General features: G+C 34.8%; 3 protein-coding genes across 3 annotated transcripts; 1 reads left to right on the forward strand and 2 right to left on the reverse strand.

Moving 5' to 3' along the window:
• Positions 1-3,549: 3,549 nt before the first annotated feature.
• Positions 3,550-5,126, forward strand: LOC132626823 (divinyl chlorophyllide a 8-vinyl-reductase, chloroplastic). The gene has a single exon (XM_060341826.1). The coding sequence runs from the start codon at positions 3,703-3,705 to the stop codon at positions 4,960-4,962; it is 1,260 nt and encodes a 419-aa protein (XP_060197809.1). The 5' UTR covers positions 3,550-3,702; the 3' UTR covers positions 4,963-5,126.
• A 553-nt stretch (positions 5,127-5,679) lies between these two features.
• Positions 5,680-7,809, reverse strand: LOC132628765 (large ribosomal subunit protein eL36z-like). The gene is made up of 3 exons (XM_060344529.1): positions 7,738-7,809; positions 7,612-7,662; positions 5,680-6,033 (listed from the first exon to the last, which is right to left on the reverse strand). The coding sequence occupies exons 1-3, from the start codon at positions 7,807-7,809 to the stop codon at positions 5,680-5,682; spliced, it is 477 nt and encodes a 158-aa protein (XP_060200512.1).
• LOC132626824 (CASP-like protein 1) lies at positions 7,700-11,306 on the reverse strand. Its single transcript, XM_060341827.1, has 3 exons — positions 10,983-11,306; positions 8,775-8,901; positions 7,700-8,144 (listed from the first exon to the last, which is right to left on the reverse strand). Exons 1-3 carry the CDS (start codon positions 11,228-11,230, stop codon positions 7,920-7,922), a joined length of 600 nt encoding a protein of 199 aa, XP_060197810.1. The 5' UTR covers positions 11,231-11,306; the 3' UTR covers positions 7,700-7,919.
• Positions 11,307-14,300: the final 2,994 nt, after the last annotated feature.

The following is a 14,300-nucleotide window of genomic DNA, read 5'->3' on the forward strand; positions in this document are numbered from 1 at the left end:
TGATTAAAGTTGATATTCAGAAGGCATATGATTCACTTGAATGGTGTTTCCTTGAGTAGATACTAAGAAGAGTTGGGATTTCCTAGGAAGATGATCACTTGGATCATACTATGTGTGACAACTGTAAGCTATAGTTTTTAAATTAATGAGGTGCTTTTTGAGACTATGCGGGCTAAAAAGGGCCTCAGGTAAGGGGATCCTAGATCCCCCTTACTTGTTTGTTATGTCAATGGAATATCTGAATAGGTGCCTTAATACACTTAGTGTTAATCCTGATTTTAGTTATCACCCTAAATGTCAAAGGCTGAGAATTACTCATCTCTGCTTTTGCAGATGATTTATTGATGTTCACCAGAGGTGATTTGCAATCTATACAGCTGTTAAGAAATAAGTTTAATATGTTCTCTGAGGCTTCTAGATTAAAGGCAAATCTCAGCAAAAGTCGTATATATTTTGGTGGAGTGGATAGAGATACAAAAGAGGATATCTTACAGGTTTATGGGGTATGAACTTGGTGAACTGCCCTTTAAATACTTAGGGTTTCCTTTGTCAATAAAAAGATTAATTGTGGCACAATGCAAACCATTAGTAGATAAGATAACTGCTAGAATTACATCTTAGATGGCTAGAGGTCTCTCATATGCTGGTCGACTGCAACTTATTAAAGCTGTACTAGTGGGCATTCAAGCTTATTGGTATGAGTTGTTGCTCATGCCTCAGAAGGTCATCAAATTGATAGAAGCTACCTTTAGGCCGGTGAAGGAAAAAATTTCAGAAGAGTTTTAGTTGCATGGGATAGAGTATGTATGCCAAAAGAAGCAGGGGAACTGAACATGATCAATCTCAAAATTTAGAATCAAGCTGCCATTTGCAAACTTCTATGGGCTCTCAGTCAACAAAATGAGAAGTTGTGGATTACATGGGGTGCACTATTACTAGATGAAACAAAATTATTGGCTAACTATGGAGGCCCCAAAGCAAGCCTTTTGGATGGTAAGAAAGATATTCAACATGAGGAAGTACTGGCAAGTTCTGGATGTGCAAGCTAAAGTGATCAAAGGGAACAGGTTCTAGACCAGTGCTGCTTACAAGCAACTGAGACGTGAGTTTACTACTTTACCTTGGAGAGAATTGATTTGTCATAATGCAGCCTGCCCTAAACACACCTTTATACGGCTGAGTCTACTGGGAAAGTTGAGAACCAAGTATTCTGCCCCAATGGGGCATGGCTATTAACAGACTTTGTGTTCTGTGTGGCGACCAAGCTGAAACTTTGCAACACTTATTGTTTGACTGTGTCTATTCTAATGGGGTCCGGAGGGATGTATTACACTGGCTTCAATGGCAAAGGACTATCTTGTTATGGGAACAAGAGTGGAGATGGGTGCTGAAAGCTAGTAGGACTACAGCTCCTAAGGGTGTGCTACTTAAAGCAGCTTTTGTAGCAGTGATCTATAAAGTATGGGGTGAGAGGAATGCTAGAGTTTGCAACAACAAATGCACACGCAGGCAAGACACAAAATACAAACATTGTTGTGCATCAAAGTAAGGGGGACTCGAAGACTATTTGAGTATGTTTGTGAGTTATATTTTCTTTGGTTATTAGTTGGAAGTGTAATTTAGGTGTTTTGTTTATTGTAGATGAGCAGGATGGATGTCTTGCTCTGACTTTGTAATGAGTTACGTTGGTGATTAATAAAATGTGACAATTAATTGCCCAAAAGAAATTATTATCTAGCTGAGTTTTTCCTATTCTCTAATAAAACAATAAAAACTTTCAAAATGTGTTAATATAATTTGACTTACTTTTTTATAGAGAGATCTCATAATCTCTTAGTGATCGTGCACGATTTTATCAATTTAATTCTCTCACCTCTTAAATCAATTTGTCAATAGTGTTTTAAAGGGCGAGAGCATAATGCAGAGCGTTTTACGTCTGCCTCAGTGAGGCGTAAGCCCCGAAGCACGGGGCGTAAGCTCCATGGGGTTTGAATTTTTAGTATTTTATAAAATGATATAATTATAATAAATACTTTTAAATAGGTGAAATATCGTAAAAAAATTGAAGAAAACTATAAATAAGTGTGTGTGTATATATATGCTCCACCCAAAAAAAAAAAAAACTAATTAGAACAATCTATTATACGCTACTTACAAGTATAAGTGACTGCTCGTTACTTTTTTGAGATAGTAGAAGACAAGACAAATAATTGGAAAAGAATATATATTAGGCATTCTAGCAATAAAAAAATGTCTTCACTTTTAAATTTAATGTTTCAGTTCCTTTTTAAAACATTTGAGCAATTACATGTTGACTTTTGAGAATTTGGGCATTATATTAAGGACTTATTTAACAAATTTCATTTTAGTTTGAAGAAGTTTTCTGGGCTTACGCCCCAACAAAAAAATTGCCCCAAACGCCCCGGCGTACGCCCTGAATTGCTGGGCGTACACCTTTGGAGACTTTCGCCCCGACCCAGCGCCCCAGGGAATTTTTGGTACGCCCCGCCCCGGGGCTCGCCCCGAAAACGCCTTTTAAAACACTGTTTGTCAATGATTGAAAATCAAAATGACACCTCTAATTTATCTCAATTTGAGAATGCATTAAATTTAAATCTAAATTCCCTGAGAAAATTAAAGTCATGCATAGGAAAAAAAAAAATTACAGTCAAACTTCTTGAATAAAAAAAAAAATCCACCTTATTTGATTTGTTATGAAATAACCATGGGTAATTCCTTCTTATTTATCAACTTTAACTATACACCAATTTTGAGCTTCATGTAATTCTTTAAGGTGACAAATCAAGTTTAGAGTAAAGCTTATAAAAAAAAAATGTTAAACTGAAAAATGATTCTTTAAAATTTTATCAAACAAATTTTTCAGAGCCACTGACTGATTTATGAATTAGAATACTCTAGGTATATTTTTCATTTAGACTCAATAACTAAATATTTATTTTTAGTTAAACAACAACAACATACTCAGTGTAGTCCACAAGTTGGGTCTGGGATGATTGGGTGTATGCTGACCTTACTCCTACCTTTGTGGGTAGAGAGACTGTTTCGGACAAACCCTAAGCTCAAGATTTATTTTTAGTTAAAATTTAGTATCATTGTGTAACCGAGTCTTGTAAAGTGAAATATAACAACTTCTGGCACGGTCAAATGGGTTGGTCTCTAATTTTTTGGCTTCAAAATTGAATTTACACTTAGTAGAGCATAAATTCTATGAGGAAGCCTCGTAAATAGTATGATGCTTAACTTATGCCCTTCTATGTATAAGTTCTACTTTGAAGTATAAATATTAAAGAGCAGCCCATTTGAAGCACAAAAATTAAAGTCCAGCACAAAATAGGGACAAAAGTGTAAATGATCCAAAATAAGATTCTTTTGGATTGGGCCATTCTAGGCTTGTTGGGTTGTTAATGGTTCATTGGTAACTACAAATAATTTTGTAAGATGAAGACCAGGGCCCAATGGAGTTTTTGCTATTGGAAAAGATAAAGATTTCTCCTATTACTCCCCACTTCCAATATCAACCAATCATTCTGATTCTTGCATGATGAGCTCAACTTCCATGTCATCAACCACCTCAACCATTTTTTTTTTTTTTTTTAAATTCTTATTTCCTATGAAATGCTCCTGCTTATGACCACCAGAAATTTTGCCCAGTATCCAAGTTTCTTGAACTAGTTCAAGAAAATGTCTGCTTTTGCTCCTTCTAGTGGACTCAAACTTCAATCAACTAAAGGCCGTAACTTTAGGCAACTTTTTTCATCTCACTTCATCAATCATGTTCAGGTAAGCACAGTCCCTTATGCAATTCCTTTTCTTTCAGTTAATGTATCTAGAAGACCCTTTAGAGTTAGTTCAAGAAAGCTTAAACCAATCACTGCTTCAGTTGCATCTACTATTGAAACCCCCAAGATTTCATTTAGAGCTAAAAATCCAAAAGATATCATTGTTTTGGTTGTGGGTTCAACTGGTTACATTGGAAAGTTTGTGGTTAAGGAGTTAACTAATAGAGGGTTCAATGTTATAGCTGTTGCTAGAGAAAAGAGTGGTATTAAAGGAAAGAATAGTAAAGATGATACCTTGGAACAATTAAATGGAGCTAATGTGTGTTTTTCTGATGTTACAAATTTGGAGACTTTGGAAAAAAGTGTACATGGTTTAGGGGTTCCAATTGATGTTGTTGTGTCTTGTCTTGCTAGTAGAAATGGTGGGGTAAAGGATTCTTGGAATATTGATTATGAGGCTACAAAGAATAGTCTTGTTGCTGGTAGAAAGTTTGGGGCTTCACACTTTGTTTTGCTGTCTGCAATTTGTGTGCAAAAGCCTCTTCTTGAATTTCAGAGAGCTAAGTTGACATTCGAGGCTGAATTGATTAAAGAAGCTGAAGAGGATGATGGATTTACTTATAGTATTGTTAGACCAACTGCTTTTTTCAAGAGCTTAGGAGGTCAGGTTGAGTTGGTGAAAGATGGGAAACCTTATGTGATGTTTGGGGATGGGAAGTTATGTGCTTGCAAGCCGATAAGCGAGCAAGATTTAGCTTCTTTCATTGCTGATTGTGTACTGAAAGAGGATAAAATCAATCAGGTTTTGCCAATTGGAGGACCTGGAAAGGCATTAACACCATTGGAACAAGGGGAAATGTTGTTTAAACTTGTGGGGAAAGAACCCAAATTTCTTAAGGTACCGATTGAAATAATGGATTTTGCAATTGGATTACTCGACTTCCTTGTAAAAATATTTCCTTCATTGGAAGATGCGGCCGAGTTTGGGAAGATTGGGAGGTATTATGCCGCTGAGAGCATGTTGGTTTATGATCCCGAGACCGGTGAATATAATGCTGAGGCAACACCAAGTTATGGACAAGATACATTGGAAGATTTTTTTCAGAGAGTACTTAAAGAAGGAATGGCTGGTCAGGAGTTGGGGGAGCAAACAATATTCTAAATACTCAAAAGAGGTCTTATCTAGCTACTCTCTGGCAAATCAATTTTGAGGTATGCAGTTTGTCCAGCTGTAGCAGATATTGATAAGTTTACAATTTAATTATGTGTAAATTATACTCTAATATGAAAATACGCCATGTTCTGGAATGTTAAGCAGCTTGCCTATATTGTGCACATTTCTTAACTGTTACTTTCTGTAACTAGTTGTGTCAAATTAGAGCGTTCTATTTCTGCACACGAAGTATGGAAACTACCCTGTTGTCAAACTGCCTTGTATAAAATTTACCAATGAAAGGTAAATGTTATACCGTGCGAGCAATTTTGATAATCCTTTTTCGAGGGTAATGTCTGAGGACAGAATGGTGGAGATGGAGCCAATTAAGTGATAAAAGGGTGTCTTTCCAGTAGTTTTGCGTTAACAGTTAGATATCTACCTTGCAACTCTCCTTGATGGAATATCGATCAAACTTGGGATTTTTTTAAAGGAGCCAGGAGTAACGTGCTTTGCCCGAAAATATAGAATACAAAACTACATAAGACCTAAAATGTAGACTTGAAAGTTGAGAAAAATGTCACAATCTTAATGAAAATTCAAAGCCATAGTTCTTCTCACGTGTCTTCTTCTTTCTAGAAAAGAGAGAATTTCACAACTAAATAAAAAAGATCATGTATAACTAATAAACTTAGTTCCTCAATCGTCAAAATGAGGATAACGTCTTCACTTCTTCTTTTCAGCACCTCCGGTGGCCTTCATCTTACGGAGAACGCTAGACATCTCCTCTCTCTCCTTCTTTGCCCTCTTGTGAGTACCCAACTTCCTCTTGGCGACCTTCAATGCACGCTTGTCCTTGCCAAATTTAAGAAGCTCAGTAATCCTCTTCTCATATGGAGCAAATCCTGCAACTTCTCTGATGAGGCTCCTAACGAAGTGGACTCTTTTGCTTGTTTTCCCTTTTCTGTCAGAAGGGCGTGGAGCTAACTCCTTCTTGGTTACAACATGCCCTTTCTGTGTTCGGTGGCGCCAACCCCTTCGATTTTTGCTTGGTCTGACTCTCTGAGGCGGGTGATCGATCTTGGGATAAATATAACCGAACTTGGAAAAACTTATCTCCTTGCATGGTTAAATTTCTAATGAACTCGACTGATTAATTATGAGACAAATGGACGTGCTCAAAAGGTGATGTTTACTTGGAGTCTTCCTGTTTTCGAGTTCAATTGCAGAAGCTCATATAATTTAATTTGGAGTTTGATTCTCTGATAATTTTTGAAAACTATTTTTTTTTTCTGAAAACTTGTTCTCTGATAATATATACTAATAAGTATTGAGACAACTATTTATACGAGTTAACTAATTAACATTGTTTATAGGACTGGTCATTTGACTTAATTTTCCTGCAATGACCAGCTATGTTGCTCGGACTCTCCCAAATCATTGACGCACCCGTGTCTGATCCTTCAAAAATGCGCTACTATTGAAGGATCATACACGTACCAGGCGGAATATTTGAAGAGTCCGAGCAGCATAGATGACCAGGTTTAGTTGGTTTTAAGATGAGGACTTCAAATTGAGGTAGAGTCCATAGAGAGCCTTTCATCTGTAAGACTCATGCTTGTTATATGTTTCTGACTAATTAGCAATTACTAATAAGGTTCCTTTCCATCATCATTCTTTTAAGTTTTCCTCCTCAACTGGTGCAATTGATATGTAATTGTCGGTGGTATTTACTTGTCTTGAGATTTCAAGTTGTCTATAGCAGGGTTACTGCGCGAAAGTTAAGGGTGGTATGAAGTACTCCTCTGTTTCTCTATCCAATTATAATGAAACTTGCATTGGAAAGGTTTACTACTAGTCTGGTTTGTCTTATTTTGGAAACGTTTCTTTCATTACATTAATATGGTAGCGTTTATGCTTATCGAGAAAAGTCCTAAGAGTAATTTAACTCAAAATCTAGACAAAGATAAGTATGTAGATGATAGATATGAAAGCAAGTGGATGCATAAGAATTGAATATCTGTTCTTGACTAGTTTGAACAGGGATGTTTATTTGATTCTGGAAGTTGTCCAGCATTATAGTTGTCTTTTAACTATTTATCCAGAAGATTGTGCATGCACCGTTACTATGCGTATAAGTACTGGAAATGCTCCATTATTTCAATAGACGTATAAAAATAGAAAGAAAAAAAAAATAGAAACCAACAACAACAAACCCAATGTAATCCCACAAGTGGGGTCTAAGGAGGGTAGTGTGTACAGTGTACGCAGACCTTAGCCCTACTTTGTGAAGGTAGAGAGGCTCTTTCCGAAGACCCTCAGCTCAAGAGAAGATGAAAAAGAAGCATAAGAACAAACAGAAACAATAGATACCAATACTGACAATTTCATTGATCACATACTATTGCATAGTTTCTCATTTATAGCGAGTTCTGTTCAATATATGAGGTGTTCACTCTAGGTTGCTAAACTATTACTTCAAGATATAGCATTTAGACCTCAAAACATCACATCTTAAATGCTGGGCCGATTATAAATATGAGAGCCTGAAGTATCCATTAGCTTCTAAGCTATTGCAATCGCTAAAAGAATCAAAGCAAATCCTTGTTATGGGAACTTTGTGGCTAATTTATCTCTTAGCCAGTCTTCACATTTTACCTGCTTAACTTTTAGTTTTACCACACTTGAATCCAAAATGAATATGGTCCCCTGCAGTATGATGAGAATTAATCGAAGATAGACAATGTAAGTGGGGAACTTTCTGTTTAATATCAAAACAAGTACATGACTGAATTCATATACAAGAACTGGTGCAATGTCTACGTTCACCAGCCACACAAGAAACGAGCCAAACATATTCAGAACCCAAATTTGAACTGTACTTAATTACACACTTTTACATACATAATTTTAGCAAGGGCCTTTTTCTGCTGTACATCAAGAATTCACTTTCCATAGCTGTCTTGTCACTTTGGGATCTTCTTAGAAAGGGAGTATACAGAGAGGAGAACAAGAAGCACAAGCATAACGGTCGCGAACAATGAGACTCCTATAGAAGCTCCAAGGTATCTGCAGAATTTGCCATACATGCCGCAAACCTTTCCCCACGGCACATGCTTGTTGCCTTTTAGTCCTAAGTAAGCCACTGATGCTGCTGCTCCGGTTGCTGATGCGACTATTCCTAGCAAAAGCTGCAAATTTTACATAAACATTACGCTCATGAGCACTGGTGGATCCAGAATTTAATCAATAAACGTGCCTTAGTGATAGTGAACAATATTCAAAGTGCTTCGCACCTGTCCTGACAGTGAAAAAAGTTCTTAACAAAATTTCATAACCTACTTCCTAAATCCCTTGTACGGAAATAGTGATACAACATAAGGCTCGAGAGACCTGGAGCATAATATGCACTACCCTGGAGATACCTAATCAAATCTTAATTTATGATTGAAGAATAAGGCTATAGTATCAAGAAAGTCATGGACCTCACAGTATTCTGCATGGCTGTTCAAGGGGTAGAGTGAACCCTACTAGAAATATGAAAACTTAAAAAGTTCAGTTTCAAACTACTCAAGGGTGTGGACTTGCAGGTAACGAATTGGGTGAAACTCATAGAACACTAGGGTTCAAATCTGAGCACATACACCAAAACTCTAGGTGATCTCCATCTACCTAAGTCATGGTGAAACAAAATTACCTGGTACCTGTATAGGTGAGAGGTAGTTGGTACTAAGTGGAATAGTCAAGATGTGCGCAAGTTTGGTCCGAACTCCACCATTATAAAAAAGAGAGAAAAAAAAAAGACAAGTTTTAAAACTTACTACATCAATGATAATGAAATGAGAAATGATCTTTGCGGAGCAACCAGGCTTAAGAAGGGAGTACAAAGAGCCCATTGTAGTAATTATGCTGAAAAAACCAGCCACAGAGAGTGCTGCTACAAAATATCTGCAACATAGTTAATTCGAAGTTTGTTAGCTTTCTAGTAACTTCCTGAAATCAGTTTGACACGTTCAATTTTGATCAATATTAGTTGGTCAAAATGAATCAAAAAGATAAACAACAGATGATAAGGTTGGTGAAACAGCATAGTCAAGATATACTTTTTTATGCATTAAATCAATACGTATCCTAATTATGAGATGTGACTCGTAAATATAATTGCCAGAGGGAGCCGCTGCAAATCCACTTGCTTGTTCTGTATCATATTTTCAGAAGATTTATTATTCAAGAAGAATAGCTATACAAAATTCCAGTCAATAGTGAAATACAATAAGAAAAAAGTTGGCTTTGCAAGTTGCAAGTTGCAACCACCCCCTATGCATTTAGGGTTCGTTTGGTACAAGGGATAAGGGATAATTAATCCCGGAATTAAATTTAAGATGAGTATATCTCACATTTAGTTGGGATAAAATCGTGGTATAACTAATCCCGGGATTGTAGTGTTATTTTTAGCCTTATTGGAAGGTGGGATGACAATCCCGGGATAACTACTTCCCCTACCAAACGACCCCTTAGGGGTAGGAGGGGTCGTTTGTAGCTAGTTTGGAGGTGAGTTATGCATGTATTAAATCATGCGTAAGTAATACCAAGTTTGGTAGCTGTTAGGACGTAAGTTAATAATTTATAAAATTAATATATGTTTGGTTTGCAATTTAGAAATCCGCATAACTAATACATGTATAAGTTATGAGGAATCTATGTATTATTTTATGTAGGATAGAAGGTGGGATATGTAATACATGAATAACTAAACGCTGCATAACTAATACCTGCATAAAATAATACTTAGCTTCCACTGCTAGAAAAAAAGGTTTTTCCTACCGACATTCAGTGGGAAATTTGTGCTATAAAACATGATTTTCCCACCTCATTCTCATTGAACAATCTCACTTGGAAAAATGCATGGTGGGAAACAGGTTCCCCTGAAAACACTGGGAACTTCATAACTTTTTCGTGTGAAAACTCTACTATCTATGTTTTTCCCACTGACATTCAGTGGGAAATAGTCACTGAAGATTTTTTCAGTGGGAAAATAGTATTTTTTTAGTAGTGTTCCCTTATAACTAATCCCTTTATAATTAATACCTGCATAACCTTAACCAATTATCGAAGGACACCTTATTCAAAGGGAATAAATACACAAAATTCCAGTCAATATAGAAAATAATAGAAACAAAAAGAAAAAAAAAATGGCCGAGACAACTCTTGCCTTCTCTGTGTTTTAGTTTGTGTGGTTTTCGACTCATAAATGTAAATTTTGCTAGAATAATCTTGAATTTATTAACATTTCAAGTCTGAAGTTAAGAAGTCAAGAAAGTCCTAAATCGTGCTCCTACATACAAGGATAAAAACTTACCCGTGATTTTCGTACATCAAAGTCGTAAATACAAATCAATATTAAGTTTACCTCCAAGAATCCTTTATATTTCAACAGTTTCTCTTACGTACCACGTAGTACTAGCTAGTACTATCTTTTCAACGCACGTGAGCAAATGATTTTCTTCTTGATAATATTGTATTGTGTCCACGTTTGAGAATTAGCATGTCTTGCAATTTTGGTGTTTGAATAATCTACTATAGTCTATAGCCCATGATAAAGTCAACTTAGTTAAGGCTTCTTAAATTTAATCACAGTTTAAAGAAATTAACCTTCACTTACATTGGTTTTCGGAAGCACATCAATCTTTTTTCCATTTTTCCTTATATCTTTTCGTCCTTTTCTTTTTGGTCAATTGACTGTTAAGACTAGTTTTGCTGCATGAAGTATTACCTCATACTATCCAAGTTATATGCATATGATTTAGATTATACACGTTGCAGTGTAAAAATCCTTTACATTATTATCGTTGCAGCAATCAATCTTATTTTCCAGGTTACTAATCTTATTTTATGGATAATTACATATGCTTATCTTTCAGATACATAATATGATAGTATAAAAATTCTTTTACACTGTCAGACTACAAAGTTATATAACTCGGAATGGATATACCACGTTGACTAAAAAAAGGATATCTAAAACTTACATGAATGCAGGTGAATGATTGAACTTAGCAGGACGAGGTACTGGGGAAGGTGGACTTATTTCCGTTTGCTTACTAGTTGACATGACCACCACAGAAACAAGTGCTGAAGCAAACACTAAAAACCTTAACACCACATCGGCCACTGCAAAGTAGTCGGTGGGCCCCCGAGTTGCTGGTGGCGGAGCCCCCTTTTCTGGCTCCGGAGCAGCTTCTACCGGGGGAACAACCTTTTCGGGTTCAGTAGCCATAGGTGTAAGACAAAATTATGTGTTGAATGATTGTTAACTTAATTAGTGCTTCAAGATGTGTGTGACTAATCAACACAATAGATGGTGATATTTATAGGATTTCTAGCTTAATCTAATTAAGGTGGTTGGAATTGCCCACACGCAAAGTTTTGATAAATTGGAACCAATTATATTTTCTTGAGGATGTTATCAACCATAATTGATGCTATCTCGACTATGTTAGTGTTCAAACAACGGGGAATATAGTGATCTTGACGTCACGATTGATATAGAAGGATATCATACATTTTATAACTATATAATTAGGATTGTTGGTGTTTAGTCTAAGTTTTTGAAGGACTCTGAAGCTAATTCACGTAAAGTTGAAAATGATTAAATGATTATCTTGAGCTGTGACACTTTCTTATAGGCCAAGTAACCATTAAATTAAAGTCTTTCGTAATTAGGTGAATCACCTTTACCTAACTTCTATTTTTCTCAGTGTATCAATCTTCGCAATTGTGGCATTTTTTTTTTTGGGCAAAAAACTTATAAGTACATAGCAAGAGGGTATATTTACAGTACATGACGATACTTTCTAGTTTACAAAATATAGAAATAGATTTGTTACAAAATCTATACGAATCAGGTAAATTAAAAAGAAGCAAATAAAACACATTAAATAAGGTAAGGAAACTGTTTTCCTTATTTTATCAACTTTTCTCTCTCCATTTAAAATTAATAGCTATTGTTCCCTGATTTTCTCCAACTTTTGCTTCCTTATTTCATCCACTTTTCTCTCTCCATTTAAAATTAATAGCTATTGTTCCCTGATTTTCTCCAACTTTTGCTTCCTTATTTCATTCACTTTTCTCTCCCTATTCAAAATTAAGAGATATCGTTCCCTAATTTTCTCCAACTTTTACTCAAAAAGTCCATTCTAATTGATAATTTTTATGTACAAAGTTTATACACCAGAAAACATATATGTATAATTTTTGTATGCCATATGTATAACTGTATAAATTCGTTATAATTTTATATATGAAATATGTATAAAAATTGTATGTGTATTTTGATTATGATAAAACACATATAAATGGTATAAAAATCTAATCAAAGTATGTATAAATTTTGAGAAAATATGTATGATAAATTTGTAATTGATACAAACCAGGTTCCATACAAAGTTCATACACTAGAAAATAAATATGTATAAATTTTTGTATGCAATATGTATAACTATATAAATTTGTTATAATTTTTATGTATAAAATGTGTATAAAAGTTATGTGTATATTTTAATTATGATAAAGTACATATAAATTGTATAAAATCTTATCAAAGTATGTATAGATTACGAGAAAGTATATATGTATAATAAGTTTTCTGATTGATACAAACTAGAATATAAGTTTTTAACATTTTTAAGACTAATTCATATCGAATTTATTCACATTTCATTTACACTGTGCCGCATATATCTGAAAAATGATATATAGCAAAATCCATACACATGTCATACATATATTAGTTTTCAATATTTTTGAAAACTACAGTTTATATAAATTATACAAATTTCAAACACACAATGATCACACATATCTCAAAACGATACAAACCAATATTTATATACAATTAATACACATGTCAGTAATCAAAAATACTTTGTAATATTGGTTTGAAAATTTATACTAGGAGATAAGATGAATTTTAGGTCTGGAAATGGTGTCTATCATAGAGGGAGAGAGAGAGAGAGAGAAATCTTTTTAAAAAGAAGAAGAAGAAGTTGATTGGTAACTATCCTAAAATTAAGCCCACATTTAAAATCAGATTCTCTTTCTTAAAAAAGCCCAAAATCGTGGTTATCCCATTAAGCTCAAATCTGGTATACTTTGTAATTTTGTTGGTATGTTTTGTAAATAAGGAAAAGTATCCTTATGTTTTGTAATATATAGTCTTAAGTAGTATTATTAGGTCATTTTCCCTTTTTTTTTCACCATCAAAGTTGTGAAATTGCTTGAGTAAATTAAGGTTGCTGAGATTTATTCATGTTAAATTCATGTATATATGAGTACTTGAGATTCAAGAAAATTTGTTCAATAAGAAATTTTCAAGTAATTTTTTGACCTATCAAGTACATTATACATATGAACTTCCAAAAAGGAAGTACAACGAGTAGTTGGAATACCTATGGAAATACCAAAAGGAAGCACAACGAAGAGCCCTCAAAGACAGTAGACAGAGGATTTTGAAGAAGGGGCCTAATTTGTTCGACTAATTAATAAACGTTATTCCCAACATTTCCGGACAAACAAATGATTGAACTTGTTTGATTTTATCTCCTTTTAATATGGGCTCGTGCCATTTACGTTATTGCATTGGTAAGGGATAAAGAAGATTAATCTTTGTTACTAAGATTGAAACGTTTATATATATGTACATTAGTATGTGCATTAAGATCTGAATGTCTAAAATTGGATACGCATTTGAATATTAAATGTTGTGTCAAAATTTGAATGCTAAATAATTAAGACTGTTTGTTCAACATATGAAAATAGAAAACTTGTCTGTATTTAGAAATTAATAAATATAAAATTTATATAAATTACTAAATTAATCTAATACTATATCAATAAAAATATTTTTAAAATATTATATGGAGGTTGGTGGTGGTACTGATAGCTAGCACCAGTGATTGTGGGTGTCGATGCGATTGGAAGGGTGTTGGCTAATGATATTGGTTGTGGGTAGTAGTTAGTGGTGATGGTGGCTGATAGTAGTGGTTACAGATGGTGGTTATGTTTATGGTAGCGATTGATAATTTGTGGTGCATGATAGTAATAGCTAATTGTAACGGTGGTTGGTGATATATTGTGGTGACTGATGATGGTGATTGTCGATAGTGATTGATGGTTGTTGTGGTAATGATAGTTGGTAGTGAATGAACCAATTGCTAGTGGCGGTGCCAACTGACTGTGGTGATTGGCGGTCACAGTGGTAGTTTATAATGATAGTTGTTGGTGGTGACTGTGAAAGTTGATAATGGTTGGCTACAGCGGCGACAACGGTAGTTGATAATGGCGGGCAA

This window comes from Lycium barbarum, chromosome 2, assembly GCF_019175385.1.
Source record: "Lycium barbarum isolate Lr01 chromosome 2, ASM1917538v2, whole genome shotgun sequence".
In the NCBI taxonomy this organism is placed as follows: domain Eukaryota; kingdom Viridiplantae; phylum Streptophyta; class Magnoliopsida; order Solanales; family Solanaceae; genus Lycium; species Lycium barbarum.

Excerpts from the sequence above, each read along its gene's own strand:
- LOC132626823 (XM_060341826.1), top strand. The coding sequence starts at position 3,703 with ATGTCTGCTTTTGCTCCTTCTAGTGGACTCAAACTTCAATCAACTAAA.
- LOC132628765 (XM_060344529.1), bottom strand. The coding sequence starts at position 7,809 with ATGTTTGGCTCGTTTCTTGTGTGGCTGGTGAACGTAGACATTGCACCA. Across the intron at positions 7,663-7,737 it reads TTGTATATGAATTCAGTCAT|GGGACCATATTCATTTTGGA; the intron begins GTACTTGTTTTG and ends ATCATACTGCAG. Across the intron at positions 6,034-7,611 it reads TAAAACTAAAAGTTAAGCAG|ATCGATCACCCGCCTCAGAG; the intron begins GTAAAATGTGAA and ends ATTTATCCCAAG.
- LOC132626824 (XM_060341827.1), bottom strand. The coding sequence starts at position 11,230 with ATGGCTACTGAACCCGAAAAGGTTGTTCCCCCGGTAGAAGCTGCTCCG. Across the intron at positions 8,902-10,982 it reads AATCATTCACCTGCATTCAT|ATATTTTGTAGCAGCACTCT; the intron begins GTAAGTTTTAGA and ends ACTATGTTGCAG. Across the intron at positions 8,145-8,774 it reads ATTTCATTATCATTGATGTA|CTTTTGCTAGGAATAGTCGC; the intron begins GTAAGTTTTAAA and ends TAAAATTTGCAG.